Source organism: Mustela putorius, unplaced genomic scaffold (genome assembly GCF_011764305.1).
Source record: "Mustela putorius furo isolate JIRA1106 unplaced genomic scaffold, ASM1176430v1.1 tig00000487_pilon_pilon_pilon, whole genome shotgun sequence".
NCBI lineage: Eukaryota > Metazoa > Chordata > Mammalia > Carnivora > Mustelidae > Mustela > Mustela putorius.
The window spans coordinates 10195812-10220806 of record NW_025421399.1 but is presented as its reverse complement, the minus strand read 5'-3'; the positions used below and the strand labels follow the sequence as shown (position 1 = coordinate 10220806).

The following is a 24995-nucleotide window of genomic DNA, read 5'->3' as shown; positions in this document are numbered from 1 at the left end:
GTCACAGTGACCCATCTTTGTGGATAATATCCAAAGGTTGGATTTAGTGTGGACAAGAATGTTACAAGTACAACCAGTTGGAGAATTCAGTATGCCCGCAGAAATCCTAAAGGCTACTGAATTGCTTTTTAGTCTGTAAGTGTCCTCCCTGCAATACCTAATCATAAAATTCCTTGGGTCAATTTTATAAGCAGTTGTGTTACAATAGTCAAATATCCTAACAAGGTAATACCTCCTTAACTATTGGAATTAGTCCTTGATCTATTTAGATTTTTTCCTTTATGTTTTCCAATAAAAGGTAGATTTGTCAGTTTCATCCTTTCATTTAATCAATTTTTGCTTTATGTATTTTGAGACTACAGTTGACCCTTCAATAACCTTGGGGTCAGGGGCCCTCAGCCCTCTACATGGTCCCAAATATATATATATCACTTTGGACTCCCCCAAAATTTATACCATTGACTGGAAGCCTTATTGATAACATAAATAGTTGATTAACATATATTTTGTATGTTATATATATTATATACTGTATTCACATAACAAAGAGAAAAAAATGTTATTAAGAAAAACACAAGATAAAGAAGAAAATCATAAAGAAGGGAAGATACATTTTCAGTACTGTATTTGCTGAAAAATGCCCATGTATATTTTATAAACTGGGAGCACATATTTAGTTGACCTTTAAGTATGGAACTCTCAAGATGTCAAATTGGAGATGTCATTGTCCTAAAATAATATTCAGTTACTTTCCCAGGAAGTAGAACCCACATAGAATTGCATAAGCCATCTTAGAGTATTATGACTTAATATGGGATTTGCAAGGAATACTCACAAAGAGGGTTACTTTTCATTCTACTGAAGGTACTTGGAGGGAAGGACCTTAAGGACGGCCAAGGTCTTTGGCTCTCCATCCCCAAGCTGGAATAGGCATTTGTTCCCAAATCATTGAGATTTAGTGTTTACTTAATGGTCCAAGTGAGTTTTCAGACTTTGTTTCTGCCCTTAAAGAATTCCCTCACTGTTTTTCTGAGACTAGCAGTGTGTTTGAAGGACATTTGTTTTAAGTGGTGTAGGTAAGATCTTTTTAGGATATCCATTCCTCCATGTTTCTACATGAAGTCTTTCTACAAGAAGTCTACCACTAACTTGTAAAAATGCAGTTTTGTAAAGCCCTGAATGTAGAATCTAGTTTATGGCAGATGGAGGAGTAAATATAGAAGGAGGAAGTAGAAACAGGAAGTGTTTTACAACTCCTTAAAATCTACTGTTGTTGCTGTTGTTTGCCAGAGGGAAGATTAATGGGAGGATTCTTTTTTAATTTCTTGATGTTTGGGACAAGATAGAGGAGGTAATTGGTACAGTGAGATAATGGGAAGAAAGGGAGTAGGAGGAAGGAGGTAGGGTGGTCAAAGACAGGTTGTGTCATTGCATTTATAGAATTAGAAAGTTTAACCTCAGTTTTCTATTGTTCTATTATCAGTTTCATGTGTATCTTGATACCCAACATATTGTACATTGACTTGATGTATGGACAGGTGACTCCTACAACAACAACAAAAATAGTGGTTAAGAGTTTGGGTTCTAGAGTCGGATAGCCCCCGGTTTGAACCCTTGATCTAGCACAGAAGAGTTAGAAGTTATTGGGCAAGTTGCTTCAGTTATCTAAACCTCAGAAAATATGAGTAATAACAGCAGTACTCTAAAGGGTCAGGATTGAGTTTTTCAAAGCACATAAACTATCACAGTGCTCGTAAATAGTTCATCCAAGAACTTGGTAAGTGCTAAATTCTGCATAGATGCCCAATAGGAACTTCTATACTCCTCTCTTTCCTCTTTTCTTAAAACTACAGTAACTATGGTCCCACTTAAAAAAGTGTTTTGCATAAATTGGACCCTTAACATGTATCTTTTTTTTTAAAGATTTTATTTATTTATTTGACAGAGAGAAATCACAAGTAGATGGAGAGGCAGGCAGAGAAAGAGAGAGAGGGAAGCAGGCTCCCTGCCGAGCAGAGAGTCCGATGCGGGACTCGATCCCAGGACCCTGAGATCATGACCTGAGCCGAAGGCAGTGGCTTAACCCACTGAGCCACCCAGGCGCCCCCTTAACATGTATCTTTTTTGATTGTTTGATGAATTGAAAAACATAATAAGGAGAAATCCTCTTTACTCTTTGCCTTCCCAATATTCATGCATTGATATTGCATTTCTCTGTTATGTGCCAGATGCTTTGCTTGAACAAAACAGTCTTTGCAATCAGAGCCCTTACATTCAATGGAATATGTAAAAGAAAGCGATTCTTATTCAAACAAGATCAAACCATTCTTCAGAATGTCCCCTGGATTTGTAGTGGAAGGAGAACTGGAGACAGGGTGTCCATTTAGGAAACTACTGAAGTAGTCTGAGTGGGAATATGGGCGGCTACGTACAGTGCTGTTATGTTTCTCTGAGGATTTTTTAAAAAAGATTTTATTTATTTGTTTGACAGAGAGAGAGAGATCACAAGTAGGCAGAGAGGCAGGCAGAGAGAGAGCAGGAAGCAGACTCCTCACCAAGCAGAGAGCCCGAAGTGGGGTTCGATCCTAGGACCCTGAGATCATGACCTGAGCTGAAGGCAGAGGCTTAACCCACTAAACCACCCAGGTGCCTGGATTTTTTTTTTTTTTTTAGTACAGTTGACACACAGTGTTACATTATTTCCAGGTGTACGATATAGTGATTCCACAATTAGGTACATTAGGCTATGCTCATCCCAAGTGTAGCTACCATCTATCACCAGACAACGCAATTACAATGTCATCGACTCTGTTTTTTATCAACTCAGTTTTATCCACATGACTTACTCATTCCTCTGAGGATGTTTTAAACCTTTCAAAATTCCTACATTAGTATCAACATGGAAAATTGCTTAACTATGGCAATAAATACCCACCTCAATATTTATTTTGTCCTTTTATCTTTGAAGTTCTCAAGTCATATCATCAGTTAATTCTTAGTTATATCCTGATGGTGAAAGCATTTGAGGATATGAGGTGACAAAGTAAATAATGTTACATCTCCTTCTTTTATTGTTGCTCTCCATCCATATCAGATAATGCAAAATCTTCTAGATGTATATGTCAGACTATATTATAATCCTATGTTTCAGTTGTAATGATAGTTTCATGCTTTCTAAAGAGGAAATCTTAATAATATTGCTAAATATCAGGTGAAAATTGAAAATGAGAATATCTCCTAGGAAAACAGATCATTCATAGAAAACAGCTTAAAATATTATGTAGGACAGAAAATTATAATACCTCTGGCTATTTTTCTGCTAGATCTCATTACTTTTAATCAACATCATATCATCCGTTGAATTTGAAAAACTCAGTTTAATTTTATGCATGATTTCGATGTCTTTCAACACTTAAATTGGATTTTTCATGTTTTTAGTAAAGGTAAGCAATATTACCTACTGTGTGACTGGCCTTAACCCTGTAGCCCATTAATAAAATCTTTGCCCAATATTGGAACAGGTGTACAATTTAAAAGTTATTCGATGCTGTTAAATCCTGAAATTAAGATTGCAAATCTTAATTTGAATAAGGTTCAAATTAATCTGAATAAGGTTGATGTCCATGTTTAAGTCTCTTTTCCTAAAATATAAGACTTCATGGAAGTTGTGACATACTGCATTCTTTGATTCTTTCCACTTAGTGTCAATAAATTGCTATGGAGATGTGATTGGTAAGGGTATGTATGTGTTGTTAAAGAGCACTTCTGGGAGAAACAAAGCACTACTGAGTATCTGGGGCAACTATTGATAAATCTCATTTACCTCACAGTTTTGTACTTTATAACTTCCACTAACAAGAAACTTGCAAGTGCCCTCCTAAACGAGCACAGGGTAATGTATGGAATGGTTGAATTACTATATTGTACTCCTGAAACTAATAAAACACTGTACGTTAACTAACTAGAATTAAAATAAGAACTTAAGTAAAATAAAAGTTAATGCTGTATACTATTTTCTTACTAGACGGCAAATAAAAAATATATTCATTTAAAGGATGAATCAGTTCATTCATTAATTCATTAATTCATTAAAGGATGAATTCATTTAAAGGATGAATTTCATTAGCCTATTAAAAAGACTGAAATGATGTTTATTCTTAAAATGTGGTATCTGTACCATGCGAATCCCACTAAATGGTAGTAATTTTTAAAAATCCATTTTAAGGTTTACTGGCAGAAAAAAAAATTTGACTCTTCTAAGAAAACATTTATTTTTAATAAACTGAATAATGAGAATTATATAGTCTCCCTTGTTTACCTGTTTTATAGAATTGATAAAGATGCAAAACTGGATTTAGTGCCTAACTTCAATAATTATCTTATTCTTATATCTAACACATTTATTTTCTAGTTATTTTACAATTGTAAAAAAAGTTAGGTGTCTCCTGTTATTTGGGTTTTAACACTCTGATCAGCTTCAGTTGGCTTCTGGAAGGAGATGAGAATGATGAAAACAAAACAATAACTAGAAAGAATACAGCAAGGCCTCTAAATACTGAGAATATTAATAGATATTAGGATACATCCAAACAAAATATATGTTATTTGTATGTTAAAAATAATAACAGGCTAGATGGGGGGAAAAAAAAAAGAAATCTGCAAATCCCTACTACATAAAATTGGAAGACGGAAAGTATTGGAGATTACAATCAAGGAAGAATGTCAGCTCATCAACAGACTTTAGTATCAGAGAACAAGTTTTATCCCAATTCATGGACTATACTCAGGTGCCCCATGGAACATCAGGTACAATATATATGAATGTAGTGTGTAGATTTTATGTGCATCAAGCAGAGAGACTTTCATTTAGCCTTTTTTTTCCTTCAACAGCTAGCCCATGTATATATGAGACACTAGGAAGTTTTGGATAATGAAATCAGTGAAGGCCATGAGATCATTCTCTTAACAGTCTTAATCGTAAGAGAAATTTTCTACCTGAATGTCTATTGCATAGGATTCATAACTGTGTAATATACTTGTTCTTCTTCAAATAATGGCAAATTTAAATATCCTAAAAATACTCTCTTACTATATTCTACATTCCAATATAATGGAAGCAAAACCTGAAGGTATTTTTTTTTTAAAGATTTATTTATTTATTTTAGAGAGAGAGCATGGGAGAGAGGACGCAGAGGGAGAGAGAGAATCCCAAGCAGACTCCCCACTGAGCACAGAGCCTGAGTGAGGCTCAATCCCACGACTCTTAAGTTTGTGACCTGAGCCGAAATCAAGAGCCTGTTATTTAAACAACTGAGCCACCCAGGGGCCCCAAGGGGATTTTTCTATATAGAGTCAATGACAGTATAATGTATACCAGAAAAACTAAAGACTTGATTGCTATTATTTTAATATATATTATTGATATGTTATGTGTCCAAAGACAATTTGAGGTGATTTATATAGAAATACCACAATGCTGCATGACTAAAATTCATTTAACTATGTATTTAAAAAATACACTAATTTGAGTAATGAAAAAGAAATGTGAAAAATTAAGTGGAATTTTATAAAATATTTTTAAGATTTTATTTATTTCAGAATGAAAGAGAGAGAGCACAAGTGAGTGGGGGCGCAGTAGAGGAAGAGGGAAAGAATGTCTAGCAGACTCCCCACTGAGCGTGGAGCCTGTTTGGGGGCCTAATCTCATAGCCCTGAGATCATAACCTGAGCTGAAACCAAGAGTAGGGTGCTTAGTCGATTGAGTCACCCATGTACTCCTTTAGTGGAATTTTAAACTGGAGAAAGACACTGAAGTAAAATATGAATGTTGTATCTTCCATGAGAAAAGGCAAATACTGCCCACTGAATTTGAATTCCATGATGATGCTAATTCTAATTCTTTCTTTGCCTTTAACCATACCTTCTGAGTGTCATTTTCCTTTTTGTTATAAGGTATCTGGAAATGAAGTGTGGAAAAGAAACAATGAGGAAATATCCAGTTTTCAGGTCAAAAGAACATTTATTAACATCTGGATATAATTTTTTGTAACAGTACATTTGACATTAATTTATTAAGTTTGATTTGCTATCTAATTTTTAGCCAGGCACATTAGGCATTGTTATTCTGGGGAAAAAGCCCAAAATAGCATTGGACTGAATGCAGGGATACATAGTTTTGAAGTCATGGGTCTTCACCAATTTTAGGCAAGTTGAGTTTTTGTTCTCTGCATCTCTCTTAGTGGTTAAGCACCACAACTTGTTTCTTCTCCAGCTTATAGTAAGTTTAGTCCCCAAAGAGAGAACACGATAATGAGCTGGTGTGTTCAGTATGTGTGTGAATTGTTTTCAAAAGGAAAGAAAAGCCAATTCTGGTGATCATTTAAGAAGTAATGTGGGGACTATCTGGATGGTGGCAGACTGAAAACACTATCTGAGGGAATTTTGAGAGCTAGTTGATAGATGGAATAAAAGGTTTTAAAGATAATAGTCAAAGATTGGGGCACGGGGCTCAGTCAGTTAAACTTCTGCTTCATGGGTACCTGGGTGGTTCAGTGGGTTAAAGCCTCTGCCTTCAGCTCAGGGCATGATCCCAGGGTCCTGAGATCAAGCCCAGGTCAGGGCATGATCCCAGGGTCCTGAGATCAAGCAGAGAGCTCAGTGGGGAGTGCTTCCCTCCACCACCCCCCGCCTGCCTCTCTGCCTACTTGTGATCTCTATCAAATAAATAAATAAAATCTAAAAAAAAAAAAAGGCATCTACCTTCAGCTCACGTCATGATCCCAGGGTTCTGGGATCGAGCCCTGCATCTAGCTCCCAAGCAGGGAGCCTGCTTCTCCCTCTCCCTCTGCCTGCTGCCCCCACCATGTCCCTCCCCTCCCCCCACAAATAAATAAATAAATAAAATTAAAAAAATATAATAGTCAAAGAAAATATTTCAAGGGATATAGCTGCCTACAGGGGAATCATGTAGGTAACAAATTCATCATTTTTCCTTCTTTTAAGCAGAGGATAATAATTTAAGTGTAGAGGCTTACATTCTCTTGATAGTTATACAGCTAGAATCACATTGTTGTGTTATTTTGTTTTCTTTGTAGGATCTCCCCAAGAAGTAGAGAAAATCATCCAAATCCAGAAGAGCCAGAAGAAGATGATGAAGATGTTGAATTTGAAAGAGTGAACACAGCAAATACATTCACTACTCTGAGCCTGAATGAGGTGAAAACAAGTAACTTGACCCTTTACAAAACACTGGGCCAGGTAGCTCGTTCTGTAGAGTTGATGAACTCCTGGTTTTTATTTTCAAAACTTTCCTTGTTTCTGTAACATCAGCATGTGTAGGTCATATTTAAATCCCATTCTTGAAGTATCTGTCTTGTCATGACTCTGAATTTTCTCTTCTTCAGTTTTTTGTGGATCTTAACCTTTTGAGGTCTTTATTCATCAGTGTAACTCAAAACTTTCTCTGATATTTTTATCAACCTTAACAAGATCTCACATCTTTTGCAAGAGTTGCAGTTTCATTTAGCATTATATAGAAACTGTGACATTAGTAACTGTAACTACCAAGTAAATTTACACTGTATGAAAATCAATAAGAAAAACACCAGATATGGAATTAGTGCCAAGGGCATAAGGCAAACACAATGCATTTGATTAGGAATTAGTTTTCTAACTAGTAAAGTAATCTCCATTCATGAACATACATTTGGGTACTTCATTTAAAAAAAGAGAGAGACTGAACAAAATCTGGTTATATTCATAACCTAGAACATGAAAGATAAAACATGAGTATACAACAACACAGATAATCACATCAAAAAATGGGCAGAAGACATGAACAGGCAGTTTTCCAAAGAAGACTATAAATGGCTAACAGACACATGAAAAAATGTTCATCATCATTAGCCATCAGGGAGACTCAAATCAAAACCACATTGAGATACTACCTTACACCAGTTAGAATGGCCAAAATTAACAAGACAGTAAACAACAAGTGTTGGAGAGGATGTGAAGAAAGGGGAACCCTCTTACACTGTTGGTAGGAATGCAAGTTGGTGCAGCCACTTTGGAAAACAGTGTGGAGATTCCTTAAGAAATTAAAAGTAGAGCTACCCTATGACCCTGCAATTGCACTACTGGGTATTTACCCCAAAGATACAGATGAAGTGAGAAGAAGGGCCATCTCTACCCCAATGTTCATAGCAGCAATGGCCACAGTCATCAAACTGTGGAAAGAACCAAGATGCCCTTCAACTGATGAATGGATAAAGAAGATATGGTTCATATATACAATGGAGTATTATGCCTCCATCAGAAAGGATGAATACTAGGGCACCTGGGTGGCTCAGTGGGTTAAGCCTCTGCCTTCAGCTCAGGTCATGATCTCAGGGACCTGGGATCAAGCCCCATATCAGATTCTCTGCTCAGAAGTGATCCTGCTTCCTCTTCTCTCTCTGCCTGCCTCTCTGCCTACTTGTGATCTCTCTCTGTGTCAAGTAAATTAAAAAAATCTTTAAAAAAAGGATGAAAAAATCTAAAAAAAAAAAAAAAAGGATGAATACCCAACTTTTGTATCAACATGGACAGGACTAGAAGAGATTATGCTGAGTGAAATAATGAGAGTCAATTATCATATGGTTTCACTTACTTGTGGAGCATAAGGAATAACATGGAGGACATTAGGAGAAGGAAAGGAAAAGTGAATTGGAGGAAATCGGAGGGGAGGACAAAGCAAGGGAGACTGTGGACTCTGAGAGACAAAATGAGGTTTTGGAGGTGGGGGTGAGGGGTCGGCTGAACCTGGTGGTGGGTATTATGGAGGACACATATTGCATGGAGCACTGGGTGTGGTGGATAAACAATGAATTTTGGAACACTGAAAAAATTAAATTAAATTTTTAAAAAATGAGTGTATAAAATATCTGAGATTTAACAGGAAAATCGTGCTTTGTTTTCCAGAAACCATTCATAATGGCAAGCTGTTTACACAAAGAACATACAGGGAATAAAGAAAGTTGCTTTTCAATAATAAAGAAGAAAATAGCCATAAGAAATGTCTACTTCTGTATTTAAAAAGGTTTGGACAATGTTCCCTTTATCAGGATGTTTCTTATTTATTTAGGTTTGAGACTGTGAAAAGGAGAAAATTTTCCATTCTTTGAGACTGTTCCTCTATCTTGGTTAACATGTCATTATAAAAATACTTGACGTGTTGGCAGAGAGACGTTTTCTGTTTCAATACCATGTCCCAATTCAAATGTAAGAAACTCAGTCTTCGATCAGGAAGATCAACTTAATCTATTGTAAATCCAAAACCTTTCCACTCACACTGGAATATAGAAGATTGCAAAGGGATTGTTTGAAAATGTTATTTTGTTTCAAAATGTTACTAAACTAAGTGGTTTTAGGTTAGTCCAACTTTGAAGTACAGACATCAATGGTGACTCTTTCCCCAGGTGAAGTTTTGGGATTTCTGGGACACAATGGAGCTGGTAAAAGTACTTCCATTGAAATGGTAACAGGAGACACAAAGCCAGCTGCAGGAGTGGTACGTGAAGAAACCAAGCTCATTGCCAGGGGAAATTTCACTTTAAATATCAATACCATCCTTATATTTTTCTACCAGTAAATCAAATGATTTTTTAAGAAAACAAATAAATAAATGAAAAGTTTTATGAAATATCTCTGCATGCTCAAAAAATAGTGATGCATAATGGCTTTCTTTTTTCTTTCTTTCTTTTTTTTTTTTTATGCAAGTGGGAAGAAGGAGAGAAAGAGAATCTTAAGTAGGCTCCATACCCAGCACAGAGCCCCATGCAGGGCTCTGTCTCATAACTAAGATCATGACCTGAGCTGAAATTAAGAGTTGGAGTGAGCCCCCCAGGTGCCCCTATGGCCACTTTTTTTAAAATGCAAGTAAAATTAACACACAATGTTATGTTAGCCCCAGGTGTATAATTTAATGATTCAACAATGCTGTGTATCACCCAGTGTCCATTACCCAGTACTCTTATCCACTTCACCTATATTTCTCCCATCCCTCCACCAATCTGTCAATCACATTTATTCTCTGTATTTAAGAGAGTTTTTTATTGGTCTCAGTTCTTCTTTGTTCATTTGTTTTGCTTCTTAAATTCCACATATGAGTAAAATCATATGGTATTTGTCTTTCTCTGACGGACTTATTTCACTGAGCATTATATTCTCTAGGTCTATCCACATTGGTACAGGTGGCAGCATCTCGTTGTTTTCTATGGCTGAGTAATATTCCATTGTAGATGTATACCACATCTTTTTTTAAAGATTTTATTTATTTATTTGACAGGCAGAGATCACAAGTAGGCAGAGAGGCAGGCAGAGAGCAGAGAGCCTGATGTGGGGCTCGATCCCAGGACCCTGGGATCATGACCTGAGCTGAAGGCAGAGGCTTTAATCCACTGAGCCACCAGGTGCCCCAGCTGGCTTCTTTATCCATTCTTCTATTAGTGGACACTTGGATTGCTACTGTAAATAATGCTCCGATAAACATAATGGGACATTTATCTTTTTGAATTAGAATTTTTGTTTCTTTGGTTAAATACCCAGTAGTGGAATTACTGGATTATAGGGTAGTTCTATTTTTAATTTTTTGAGGAGCTTCCATACTGTTTTCCACAGTGGCTGCACCAGCCTGTAGTCCCACCAACCATGCACGAGGCTTAATAGCCACTTTTTAGTAGAAGGAAGATTGGAGCAAAAGCTGAACGTGGATCTGACTTTCACTGTTCAATGCAGGTGGTTTTACAAGGCTGCAGAACATCACTGAGGCAACGGAAGATGACACCCTGACGTGTTTGGGGTGCTGTCCTCAGGAAAACTCACTGCGGCCCAGTCTTAATGTAAAGGAACACTTGGAGTTATACACCCCAGTGAAAGGACTAGGCAAAGAGGACACTGCTCTTAGTACTTCACGGTAGGGAAGAAAGGCTCATTCATACTTTGTAGCAGGAGGAAGGGGGGAGCATGGGATTTCCTCATTAAATATGGAAAGGAGATCATAAACAAGGTCTTTAAATTTAAATGCAAATAAGAAGATGGGAAACCTGAAGAAGAACCAAATCATAAGATTTAGTGTTTGTGATGATATTAATGGTCCTTCAGAATACTGATTTAAGGTTGATGGTGCTAAGGTCTTCTATATTGCTAGGTTTGTTTTTTTTTTATTTTTTTTTTATTTTTTTTTTAATTTTTTATTTTTTATAAACATATATTTTTATCCCCAGGGGTACAGGTCTGTGAATCACCAGGTTTACACACTTCACAGCACTCACCAAATCACATACCCTCCCCAATGTCCATAATCCCACCCCCTTCTCCCAAACCCCCTCCCCCCGGCAACCCTCAGTTTGTTTTGTGAGATTAAGAGTCACTTATGGTTTGTCTCCCTCCCAATCCCATCTTGTTTCATTTATTCTTCTTCTACCCACTTAAGCCTCCATGTTGCATCACCACTTCCTCATATCAGAGAGATCATATGATAGTTGTCTTTCTCTGCTTGACTTATTTCGCTAAGCATGATACGCTCTAGTTCCATCCATGTTGTTGCAAATGGCAAGATTTCATTTCTTTTGATGGCTGCATAGTATTCCATTGTGTATATATACCACATCTTCTTGATCCATTCATCTGTTGATGGACATCTAGGTTCTTTCCATAGTTTGGCTATTGTGGACATTGCTGCTATAAACATTCGGGTGCACGTACCCCTTCGGATCACTACGTTTGTATCTTTAGGGTAAATACCCAGTAGTGCAATTGCTGGGTCATAGGGCAGTTCTATTTTCAACATTTTGAGGAACCTCCATGCTGTTTTCCAGAGTGGCTGCACCAGCTTGCATTCCCACCAACAGTGTAGGAGGGTTCCCTTTTCTCCGCATCCTCGCCAGCATCTGTCATTTCCTGACTTGTTGATTTTAGCCATTCTGACTGGTGTGAGGTGATATCTCATTGTGGTTTTGATTTGTATTTCCCTGATGCCGAGTGATATGGAGCACTTTTTCATGTGTCTGTTCGCCATCTGGATGTCTTCTTTTTGCAGAAATGTCTGTTCATGTCTTCTTCTGCCCATTTCTTGATTGGATTATTTGTTCTTTGGGTGTTGAGTTTGCTAAGTTCTTTATAGATTCTGGACACTAGTCCTTTATCTGATATGTCGTTTGCAAATATCTTCTCCCATTCTGTCAGTTGTCTTTTGATTTTGTTAACTGTTTCCTTTGCTGTGCAAAAGCTTTTGATCTTGATGAAATCCCAGTAGTTCATTTTTTCCCTTGCTTCCCTTGCCTTTTGCGTTGTTCCTAGGAAGATGTTGCTGCGGCAGAGGTCGAAGAGGTTGCTGCCCGTGTTCTCCTCAAGGATTTTGATGGATTCCTTTCGTACATTGAGGTCCTTCATCCATTTTGAGTCTATTTTTGTGTGTGGTGTAAGGAAATGGTCCAATTTCATTTTTCTGCATGTGGCTGTCCAATTTTCCCAGCACCATTTATTGAAAAGGCTGTCTTTTTTCCATTGGACATTCTTTCCTGCTTTGTCGAAGATTAGTTGACCATAGTTGTTTGTTTTTTTTAAGAGTTTATTTATTTACTTGAGAAAGAGAGATCACAAGTAGGCAGAGATGCAGGCAGAGAGAGAGAGGGGGAAGCAGGCTCCCCGCTGAGCATAGAGCCTGAAGTGGGGCTCGATCCCAGGACCCTGAGATCATGACCTGAGCCAGAGACAGAGGTTTAACCCACTGAGCCACTCAGGCGCCCCTATATTGTTAGTTTTAGTAGGAACATGTGCACCGTGAAACATCACAGTAGGGTTTTCCCCTCAGATTGGTGGAAGCTCTCAAGCTCCAGGAACAACTTAAAGTTCCTGTGAAGGCCTTATCCGAGGGTGTCAAGAGGAAGGTAGGAAGGGGCCTCGGGGTTACCCTGTGCGCCCCGCCCATTAGTGCCAGATGTGTTGTTCTTGTTCCAGCTGTGCTTCACACTGAGCATCCTGGGAGACTTGTCAGTGGTGATTCCGGATGAGCCGTCCACAGGGGTGGACCCTGAGGGGCAGCAGCAAGTGTGGCGAGGAGTGTCATATTAAGTGTAGGGTTAGTAGTATGAGTCTGGAGTTTGTGCATATATATATATATATATATATATATATATATATATATATTTTTTTTTTTTACATTTGCTCCATTTATCTTCGAGGTTCACATCCTCTATTATTGAATTCAATGAAACTCAGTACAGTGCTCAAAATTCCCCAAGGAAGGGGAAAAATAGACATTCTAAGAATCTAATAGAATCTTGCCTGTATTTGTTTGGATTTTCTTTTTCTTACTCCTCTTCCCTGCCTCATTCTTCTTTTCTTCTTCAGTTACTGACGATCCTACAATCTGGTGCTTCTCTGCACTCCAACTTTTTAAACAAACATGACTTTACTCACTATTTCCCAGTCTTTAGCTTTTCATTCTACAAAGCCAATTAGTGTGGTAATAGAATTACATAATGCAGTGCAATTTTTTTCTTTCTCTCTAGAATAGATTTTTTTTCTTATAACGGAATACAAAAGTTTCTATTATTCTCCATACTTCTTTCTGTTCACCTATTTCCCCAAATATTTTCTAAATGCAAACACTCTCTTACTTTACCTTGAGACAGGCAATTCAGACCATTGTTAAAAACGCAGAGAGGGGCGCCCTCCTGACCACCCACTCCATGGCAGAGGCTGAGGCCATCTGTGACTGTGTGCCCATTATAGTGTCCAGAAGGCTGAGGTGGGTGCTCGTCCATGTCCACACTGGGGCGCCAAGTTCTTGCAGAGAAAATTACAGTTCACTATGTTAAGCTTCTTGATCAAAGATCAAACACCTTCTTCTGTCTTTGCAATTGAGGAAGCAATTAAAGGACCAGTGTTCTTTTCTTTCAACTCTTTTTTCTCTTCCTTGGATTAGGTGTATTGGTTTCATTCAACATCTGAAAACCAAATTTGTTAAAGATTATTCAAATTTGTTAAAGATTATTTTCTAGAAAGAAAAATGAAGGACCCCACTCAGATGGAGCCTCTCCGCACAGAGATTCTGAAGCTTTTTCCACAGGCTGCTCAGCAGGAAAGGTAAAGGATGTTTTTGGCATGGGTAACAAGTGTACAGGTTTTCTAGTACACTCAGTTTAGACGTGGGTGAATCTGGGCAGGAAGAGGAAGGCTGAACTGACTTCTTTATTATAAAACAAGTTGTTTGGAGGTCACTTGGATGCATAGACAAAGCCACTGAAAGGTTATGTTCAGTGAATGCTTCATAGCTCCAAAAAGGTGAGTGGTGTGTGCGTGTGCACATGTGCCTGTGTATGTAGAGAAGATTGTTTTGGTGCTTACAGCCTCTGGGGACAAGGCTATTAAGCAAATGAAGATACAAAGAAATGAGGAAATGACATTAAAGTAGGACTTTAAAATGAACAAAGTTTGGCCACTGAAGAGTGGGGATAAGAGGCACTCTTGAGAACACAGAATCTGTAAAGAACTTGAGTCAAGATGAACTTTACCCATGTAGGGTGGCTCAGTTGGTTAGGCATCTGCTTTGGGTTCAGATCATGACCCTGGGATCCTGGGATTGAGCCCCACCTTGGGCTACCTGCTCAATGGCAGGGGATCTGCTTCATCCTCTCCCTCTGCCTGCCACCCCCCACCCCTGCCTGTGCTCTCTTTCTGTCAAATAAATGAATAAAATCTTAAAAAAACACACACACACACAAATTTTTTTGGCTACTAATTTCTCCCCAGTGTTTTAACATTGTTATACATCTGATTTTTTCCTTCTCCCAGATATTCCTCCATGAAGGCATATAAATTACCATTGAAAGACGTTCACCCTCTGTCTCAGGCCTTTTTTAAAATTAGAGGCGGGTAAGTTTAGACACACTTAGACTTTATCTATTGTGATATTTTCACATGGAATGTATACTATATGAATTCAAGTAGAAAAATTATATAATCAGTCAAAACTTAGAAAATCTCCACTGGATTCGTCTTATAAATTCTATAGGGATTGTAGTACTGGCTCTACACTGAGGTTTACTCCACCTTATTTTTCCTCTGTTAAAAAGGAGACAAGAATATTCTGTCCTGGTTCCATTGAATGGTATTGAAGGATAATTATCGACATGTTGTCCCAGAGAATACTGAGTTGAGCTTCTTGCATCTCCATATTTATCATAGTCAGGCATGAGGAGCTAGAATATGGAGACAATGACTGGAGGCCTAGATAGAAGGCCAGAGAAGGAAGGTACACAGGGCTGATATGTGACAAGTTAGGATTGGGGATGGATGAGCGTAGAGTTGAATTCATTCTAGAGACACTTACTAGAGGTCACCCTGGATATTTATGAGGCCTTGACACATAGAAATGGGACCCACATACAGGGTACTTACTTGTTCATAAATTTATAAATATAGAAACCCAACAATATTCAATGGCTGATTTGAGTCCTAACAATACATATGTAAGTAATCAAAAGGGGATGTACTGAAATAGGCCACAAGAAGCTCTTGAGTGTACTGGTGATGTATACATTCCTTCATTGTTCTCTTTTTGTTTGGCTGTATCTACATCGTTCTTTATCTTTCCAAAAAAATGTAATGACTTGGCCTATATCCTAAAAAATCTCATGGATTTGAAGTTGCTGCATATATTGCACACTTTGAAAGCACTTTTAGTGGAAAACATGTAAGTCATTGATGTTAGTCCCTCTCAAGGCAGTGAAACAGAACTTTGACATGGAAGAATACAGCCTCTCTCAGGCTACCTTGGAACAGGTGAGTTTTCTTTCCTTTAAACCAGCGGGTATCATCCAAGGAGGCTTTGTGTAAATCTCTGTGCACATCCATCTTTCAGAAACACCCTGACATCTTTGTTTACTTACTTATTTTCTCCCTATTTAGGTGTTCTTAGAACTCTCTAAATAACAGGAAATATTGATGATGAAGTTGATACAGCAATTAGATGGAAACTCCTCCCACAGGAAGAGCCTTAAAACCCTGAATCTCCTAACATCAGGCTTTAGCTCCTACTACATTATGAGTCTCCAGAATTCTAGAACAGTCTTCCACATTACCACAGATAACAGACGCACTCAATAGTTCCAACATTCAATAATGATTAAGATTTTAGATGGTTTTTTAGACTTTAGAATGGAGAGGAGAGGCAAAGATAGGGAAAAGTCGTGAACATTACCATAATCAGGCATTATACTAATTGCTAATCAGGCCTATTTTGTGTTCAGTATTAATTAAAATATCACATAATGTTAGTCCAGTTTTTTAAAATTATTTTCAATATAGCTGAATGCTGAGCATATTTTACAAACAGAACTTTGAACAGGGGGCCTGGATGGTTCAGTTGGTTAAGCATCCTACTCTTGGTTTTGAGTCAAGTTACCATTTCAGGGTTCTCAGATCCACAGACCAAACTCTGTGTTGGGCTCCATGCTAAGTGGGGAGTCTGCTTAAGATTCTCTCTCCCTCTCCCCACTGCCACTCTCTTTCTCTCCCCAAAAAGAAATGACCAAAATATTGTAGGGTTTTTTTTAACCTGAACTTTAAATATATCGGCTATTTTAAAAATATTATTTACTTAAATACCAATTTAAGATAACATTGACCATAAGATGATCTAAGAAATGGATGGATGAAATTATACAGTATAACCTTTAAATACAGTTATATTTTCTGATTATAAGTATATGCTCATTTAAGGATATATAGAAATTATGTGGATGAAGATAATAGTAATCTATAGTAAAACACCAGATTACTCCATTTGGTCTACCTATAATCAATGGTCTTTTTATGGGTACTTTCTCTAAGTCGACATGAGTGGGCATGGTAATTTGCTATATTTTTCCACTTCATGGTTCACGAGTACCTTGCATATCATCGTAACATCTTTGGGTTATGGGATACCTGCATTGGATTCCTTTGATGTGTTATCATGGTTTTTACTTAACCTTTTTACTATTATCTGACATTTTAAACTATATGCTTATCTCTTATGAATAAAGCTGTGATGAACTTCTCTTCAGTCTTATTTTATTATAGTCTTAGGGTAAATAGTTCTGGCTTCAACGGATGGCTCTCTGCTGTACAAGATCTAGGTAACTTTGTTCTCTGACAAGTAGAAAAATTCAGCACCCATACTAAGCTTCTGAAATGTCCACAGGACTTTTTAATGTCATACTCATCCTTGATTCTGACTTTCCTCCTCTACTTGAACTCTTATTATGTGGTCGTGGTTTGTGTCAGTTCCTTTATGGTCACCTTGGCATTGACTTAAGGTTGAATTTGTCCCCTTAGCTTGATTTCTGCAAACAGACATTCCACAGATAATTGGTTAAAAAAAAAAAAAAGTACATCCTCCTAACTTACAGGAATTTGGTATTTCTTTAAAATTTTATGATAAAAGTTTTTGTTTTATTTGTAATGTTCAAATTTTCTTAAAAAGGAAATTCCATTCACTCAATTACATAATTAAAACCAACAAAGAAATGTATTTGTGGTTTTGGTAGATGACTCATTTTCTATCCTTAGATTACCATACTTATTCCAGTGGTTCTCACTCACTTCTGTCCCCCACACAGCAGACAGATAACATTATTTGGAGTTGTTTTGGGTTATCTCAATAGAAGATTGCTACTGCCACCCAGGTGGCAGAGGCTAAAGACACTGTTAAACATCCTAAAACCCACAGGACAGTCCTCCACAAAAAAATGATAATTCATCTCAAAATGTAAGTAGTGCCCATATTGAGACACTCTGATTTTTGGTTAACCAGGTGAGCTCATCCTCTATGCTTTGATGACTCACCATCCAGCATTTGAGACTATCTCATATCCCTATGTAGTCTGTGATCTTCCAGATGTATGAGTCTTTTCTTCCAGGTCCTAGTAGCCCAACTAGAAAAAAAAATGTCTCAACAAGGCCTTCCTTCATATTTATGATGGATGATCACAACTGGTCAGAAAAAGAAGCTTGGTTTAAAAAAAATAATAACACCATTCATTTTCTACCAATGTCCTTACTCCTGTTGAAGAGTGATTTACTTTGACCAAAAAAGACACAGCAAGGTTCTGTGATGTCTTCTGATACAACTGTTTGGCAGTGGGTCCTGCCAGTTACCTCATAAAAGTTCTTCCTCTAACAGCTTCCTTCAGCTGCTTTGAGTAGGCATTCTGGACTTTAATTTGGTGGATTTCCTGCTTCTATAAATTAAAATCATCTAACTGTGCTCAATTACATTTCTATGCTCTTAAAATTGTTGCTTTGTAGCTATTGCTCATAATCTTATCTTCCTTGGCTACATGGTATGACTACCAAGAAAACAGTTTGGGAATAAGTAGAACACTCTCAATGTTTTCCAACCGTGTCTTAATTTTTTTTTTTAAGTTTTTGTATTTATTTGGCAGAGAGAGAGACAGACAGAGATCACAAGTAGGCAGAGAGGCTGTCAGAGAGAGAGGGGGAAGCAGGCTCCCCGCTGAGCAGAGAGCCAGATGTAGGGCTTGATCCCAGGACTCTGAGATCATGACCTGAGCCGAAGGCAGAGGCTTAACCCACTGAGCCACTCAGGTGCCCCTAACCTTGTCTTAATTAATTACAAAAGGTCCACATTCTTGGTGATTTCATATCTCACAAATCCCAGTTCCTGGTAGTGATTCCTGTGTTCCTTGGGTTGTCATGTACATTAATCCAAGTAATGTAGGGCTTGTGGTAACTCCAGACATATCCAAGAATTAGGACAGTTCTGAAAGAGACAGTTTGAAGGTTATTGTGGATTCAAGACAGCCATAAGTATCTTTCATAAGTGGAGATTGTGAAATTTCAGCTGTTATTTCGACCCATGATATAGACTCAGCTTCTTGCTCTGCTGTGGCTATCATGAAATACAGTCTTCTTCAGCCAGTTAACTGGCTACAGCACTCGCTGTTGACACATCTTTTCTCAACCCACTTCTGCTTACTTAAAGTTTTTGTTTACTTCTTTAAACTTATTAAAGTTTAAACTTTAAATCTTTAACTTAAAGTTTAAACTTTAAATCTTTAACTTAAAGTTTAAACTTTAAATCTTTAACTTATCCCATGGCCTCCCTTGTCTTCCCTGCCTCATTGCCTTTCTCTGTGCATCTTTTTAGCTTCATCTCTACTGCTTGGTTCAGTTTCTGGAGAAGGTTGTGACTGGCTTTTGTCTCTATGTGAGCTGAACTTTTTTTGACCAACAACGCAAAAGCTGAATGTGCTATGGTCTTGCACCAATGATACAAATTATGGTCAATTTACATTAAGAACAACCCGGCCCTCATCCCTCAGGAGGGCAGTTTCTAAGAAGCAGCAAGAAGTTGGTAAGCACCATGCTTGTCACATTAAAAACAAACAAACAAACAAACAAACAAAAACGGTATATAGAGTTTAACCCAGATATAGAATTCAGTCCTTTTAACACAGATCTTTCTCCCATTGTAAATGCCTTGTAAGATCTAGCAGGATGACTCTGGGTTAGGTTAAAAATACCAGTGGTTGTAAGTGGTTTTAAGTGCCCAGAAATTTTCAATGTCTCAGTTCATTTGATCTTTTAAATGTATTTTAAATAAAATATATGTATAGCATAAAATTTGCTTGAAATAATCTAGATACAAATAGGGCATGAATATGAATGCTCATATGAAATATCTAGAGTAGGCAAATTCATGGAGACAAAAAGTAGATTAGAGGGTACCAGGAGCTAAGGGATGGGAGAATGAGGATTATTGCATGGTGAAGAATTCCTGTGTAGGGGGGCGCCTGGGTAGCTCAGTCAGTTAAGCATCTGCCTTTGGCTCAGGTCATAATCCCAGAGTCCCAGGATAAAGTCCTGTATTGGGCTCCTTGCTTAGCGGAGAGCCTGCTTCTCTCTCTTCCTGCTTCTCTCCCTGCTTGTGCTCTCTCTCTCTTTCTCTGGCAAATAAAATCTTAAAAAAAAAAAAAAAAATTCCTGCATAAGGTAATGGAAAAGTTTTGGAGTGAGAATGTACAGTATTGTGAATGCAATTAATGTTACTGAATTGTACATTTAAAAATGCTTTAAAAAAGACAAACTCAGTTCATTTAATTTTTAAAAGTATAATTTAAAATAATTTGACATAGTACATGTTATCTGTAAGAAAATCATACAATTTTTACAGTTCTAGAATATAAAAGATTTTTTTGCTTCATTAATACATTTTTTTCTATCATACAGGCATATACACAACACATGTAATATTATATCTACTGTTTTGTGTTTGTGTTATTTATTATAGATCTACATCTAGTTTATTATAGATCTACATCATTTTTATAACCTATGTATCATTTTAATATACATCATTTTTATAACCTATGTATCATTTTAATGCTTGAATATATAAAAAAGATTATGGCTGAAAAATCCATTGAAAGATACATAGATTATTTCTAAATTTCCCTGTTGTAAAAAATGCTCCCACTAAAAATGTGGCATGTAGATCTTTGGCAATTATCTTCCTAATCACTGGAATACATTCCTAGAACACACAGGCCCAAGGTTCTCTATGTGTCTAAGCTTCCAACAGAAGTCTCACTGAGGCGTTCCATCTGTACATTCCAGCCATTTCCTCGATTTTTTCCCTGGTGCCTCCTCAGAAGCAGAAATTTCCTAAGAAAGGAAAGAATTAGAGACAGCAATATGACAAAGTGAATACCATTTCCATAATCCCCTCACTCTTATCTGCTGAAATGAAAATAAAACAAAGCAAAAGCAAGATGGTAGATGTAGAATTAGGAAAGGTCCCAGACTCTTATTGTATCCCCCAAACAACTATTTTCTAAACTAAAGAAAGATGCCAGCAGCCAGCATACCTCTCTCCCCTCTGTGAGCAATGTGGAACCCGCCCACAAGTGAAGCAGACTCTGAAAGCTCCCATTTCATTCTCCTTCTCAGCTGGGGAAGTCCTGAAGGCTTGATCAAGCTAAAGGAACCAGCCTGAGGATCCCATAGAGTGGGAAAAAAACAAATAAACAAACTAGGAAACCTTCAGATACTCAGCTAAATCTATCCCCAGGCCATAGCAGGAACTAAGTGAAGAGGGCCTTTTTTCTGAGCGATCTTTCATTTACTCATTTTATAGAAAGAAAGGGAGGGGAACCCCCACCACACACACATCCAAAAAAAGAAAAAAAAAAATAGGGGAAGTGAGGGAGAAAGAAAAAAATAGATTTTTTTTTTTTAAATAATGTGATTTTAGAATATAGGTTAGGTTCCTGGGGGTGAGGTCCAGAGCCAATGGCCAAGGAAGAATTTTTTTTTTTTTAAGATTTTATTTATTTATTTGACAGACAGAGATCACAAGTAGGCAGAGAGGCAGAGAGAGAGAGGAAGAAGCAGGCTCCCTGCTGAGGAGAGAGACCAATGCGGAACTTGATCTCAGGACCCTGAGATCATGACCTGAGCTGAAGGCAGAGGCTTTAACCCAATGAGCCACCCAGGCACCCCCAAGGAGGAATTCTTGAGACACCTTTGTTGCAGAATGGTGGTTTTATTAAAGCACAGGGACCGACCCGTGGGCAGAAAGAGGTGCTACACAGGGAGGGGTTGTGAGGAGTGGCTGATTATATACTTGGGAATTGGGAGAGGTAAGGAAAAGGGAGGTTTTTCAAAAGGATTTTCATTTGTTAAAGAGGACCGGGAGGAGGGTTGGGAGAAGGGGGGTGGGGTTATAGACATCGGGGGAGGGGTGCTTTGGTGAGTGCTGTGAGGTGTGTGGACCTGGCGATTCACGGACCTGTACCCCTGGGGATAAAAATATATGTTTATAAAAAATAAAAACTTAAAAAAAAAAAAAGAGGACCTATAAGACAGAGGAAGCCTTGTCATTGTCAAGTTAAGATTGTTTTGACCTCTGCCAATGTATTAACATTAAGGCTAATATTAAGACAGTCGGGAGCTCCCTGGAAAAGGTCACATATATCCTACCCAAGACTTGGGGGTGGTTAGGTCGCAGGGTGTCAGCTTGTACTTTGTCCTCAGACAGACTTCTGCTCCCTCATCAAAAGGAATGTTAAAGAAATGCCATTTATAACTCCTGATGAATTCAGCAGTACCCCTGTGTGTATGAAATCTCCCTCAACCTATTGTTAAATTAATGATGTCATGAAAGAAATCAACAAGGCAATTATTAGTAAACATAACATTCTTTTTTTTTTAATTTTTTATAAACATATATTTTTATCCCCAGGGGTACAGGTCTGTGAATCACCAGGTTTACACACTTCACAGCACTCACCAAAGCACATCAGCCAAAGATCCATGAGTTCTGTGGCCAGAGTTCTAGCACAGATTCACTGATGAAGAAACAAAAAATACCAAAGGCTATTACTATATAGTGGAAACTGACATAAACGAGTCCACAGCTTTGAAAGTTGACTTGAGGTTCTGTGATACTGAATATTCTACAACATTTCCAGAGGCTATCAAAGATCTGAGGGGGAGGTTTGACCTGTTATGTTATAACCTACGGCCCTTGTGAGTTTTTGAATGGGCCAACAGTAGGGTTTAGGTTGAGAGGCTATTCCTACAATTTCTTTACATAAATAATCTCTTTAGCTATTAATTTTCTTTTCCTTGTTTCTTCTAAAAATGAAACATTTCGTGATAAAAATGTATATATTTAAAATTTTACTTTATTTTAGCAAATATTTAGCCACCTACCATATAGTTCTCTGTGCTAGGGGCATAATACAACTAAAAAATATTCATATCCAGTTTTTGTGTCTAGTAGACCATGCTGCAGACCCCCTATGGTATCCACAGATGTAGTATTGAAAGGTGAAGAAAATAAGGTCACGGATACTGAGACCTTTTGAAATTAAAGGTCATTAGTGTCTAAATTCCATCAATGGCATTTCAGTCTAGAGGCAGACTTCCTAGAAGCTGGAATTGGAGACAGTTTACTCATCGGATTATTCTACTTTCCCATCTGACATTAGCGTAGGACTTATGTGCAATGCTTTCAGTATAAACCAGTTTGTACTAAAAGCATCTTGAGATGGAAAAAATAACATGCGTGAGCAGGTTGCTAGTGGTAGTGGGCATAGAAAATGAGTGCTTGGATTATAAAAATTTAGTTATGTTTCTTCTCTGCACGTGGGGACCCTGGTATTGAAAAAAAAATGGTATGCACCATTTTGGGGGCAGTTTTATCCCTATAACAGAGGGGAAAAAAAAGGTGTCTGAGTAGGCCCTGTGACCTGGTTAACACTGTCACTGTGATGATAATCTAGTACATTAGGGACACTACAGAATAAGGTAACGTTGACCAAATCAGTTGCCCAGAAAGTCCACCAACAACCAGCTTCTGTGCTGCACATTCTAGACCCCCATGTCATGTGCCCTTAATGAAAAAGATCGTTAGCCAGATGAGAAGAATTGGTCTACAGAACGACTGAACCTTACTTAGTAGGATAGTCAGCAAAGTTTTCTAAAGAAAGAAACACAGCTAATTTCAGAAACAGGGAAGACCTTAAAATGCTATTTAGAATTTTATTTTAGTCACATTTAGGATGGCTTCCTAAGGACAGCTTTATCTCTTTGGCAGCTCATGGAGTGGGTCGCTAGCAGCTGCACCTACATCATGGGACTCCAGACTAGCAATTATGACAAATAAGATGGGAACAGTACCAGACCCAGGCAGGAATCATTTGAGATCCGTCCCAGAGGTCTGAGCAAGAACAGAGTGGCTGGCAGCTGGCATACCTCTATACAGAGGCTCACAATCTCTTGGTACTGAGGTTTTGTTCTAGAGTAATGTTGATCTAATCCCGAGAGTGGATCCTAGTCACTCTGACCACAAAATGGGTATTTGTACATGTTTTTGTGAAGCAGATAAGCAACCTACAGAAACTTAAAAGAGGAAAACATGCAAAAGGAGAAGAAATAGAAAGCTAGATGTACTGCTGCAGCTAAAATTCCAGGGAACTTGTAGTTCTAGTATGCTGCCAAAATTCCTAAGTTTTAGTTTACTTGAAAATTTTATCTAGAAAATGATTTATGAACACATACTTTGTTTTCCCTCAATAAAACTTTGATATAGTCCTAGATAGCCAAACCTCCCCAAATCCACAACCTTTCCGGACACAGTGAATCAGCTCTCTGCCATGTACTTGAAAGTAAAATCTGGGAGCCAATGGCCCAAATAAAGTTGGCAAGAAAGAAGAGGCATCTACTATTTCCACTTAGGAGTCCACAACCTTTCAAGAGAAAGGCTGACCTTTGCCAATAGCCTCTCCCATATATACACCATCAATGCCTGACCCTCTCACCCTTCATCATAATTTTCTGACAAAACCTCAATCTTGGTTAAACCTGTTTTAGGAGATGAACATTGGTAGAAAATACACATGAACAAAATAACTAGTCTCACTTTAAATGAAGGGCCACTGTCTGTCTTTAAGTGGAGCCTTGGTTCTGCAGGGCAACTGCACTGCATTCCCCTTGTCCACTCACTCTGTCACCGGATTGGATGATTAAATTGCTTAACCACATCTTTCTGCTTCTCAGACTCTAAATCTCTCTCTCCTCTTTCACTCTCAGCCAAAGACCTTGCTTCCCACTTGACTGTGAAAACGGAAGCAATTAGAAGAGTGTTTTCACAAGCTTTCAGAGTCTGAGCAACCAGCCAGGTTTCAGTATACCCATATACTGTAACATTCTTCCTATTAGTGTGAATGAACAGCATTCCTATATACGGCCAGTATTCACACCTGTGTACGTCATCCTCTTGTCATCCTGTTCCCCTGTTCATGAACATACACTGTCAAATACCTGTCCCCGTCTGCATTATCTTTAAAATTATAGCTCATAAGGACAGCTTTTTAAGTGAAATGGGAGGATTTCTAGTGACTGAGAGTTGAGAAGGACAGTAATTCCAATAACTTTGGACG

At 37.9% G+C, this 24995-nt stretch overlaps 1 protein-coding gene across 1 annotated transcript in view; it reads left to right on the top strand.

Annotated features, from left to right (window-relative positions):
• LOC101677075 (ATP-binding cassette sub-family A member 10) overlaps positions 1-16532 on the top strand; it is a 79546-nt gene extending 63014 nt beyond the window's left edge. The window contains 17 exon segments of the mRNA XM_045080651.1: positions 3324-3437; positions 4891-4976; positions 5914-6006; positions 7095-7215; positions 8959-9076; positions 9456-9547; positions 10774-10810; positions 10813-10951; positions 12851-12926; positions 12997-13100; positions 13670-13789; positions 13967-14015; positions 14018-14127; positions 14836-14920; positions 15766-15825; positions 15952-15970; positions 15973-16532. Coding sequence (XP_044936586.1) covers positions 3324-3437; positions 4891-4976; positions 5914-6006; positions 7095-7215; positions 8959-9076; positions 9456-9547; positions 10774-10810; positions 10813-10951; positions 12851-12926; positions 12997-13100; positions 13670-13789; positions 13967-14015; positions 14018-14127; positions 14836-14920; positions 15766-15825; positions 15952-15970; positions 15973-16043 — 1494 coding nt within the window. The 3' untranslated portion in view covers positions 16044-16532.
• Positions 16533-24995: the final 8463 nt, after the last annotated feature.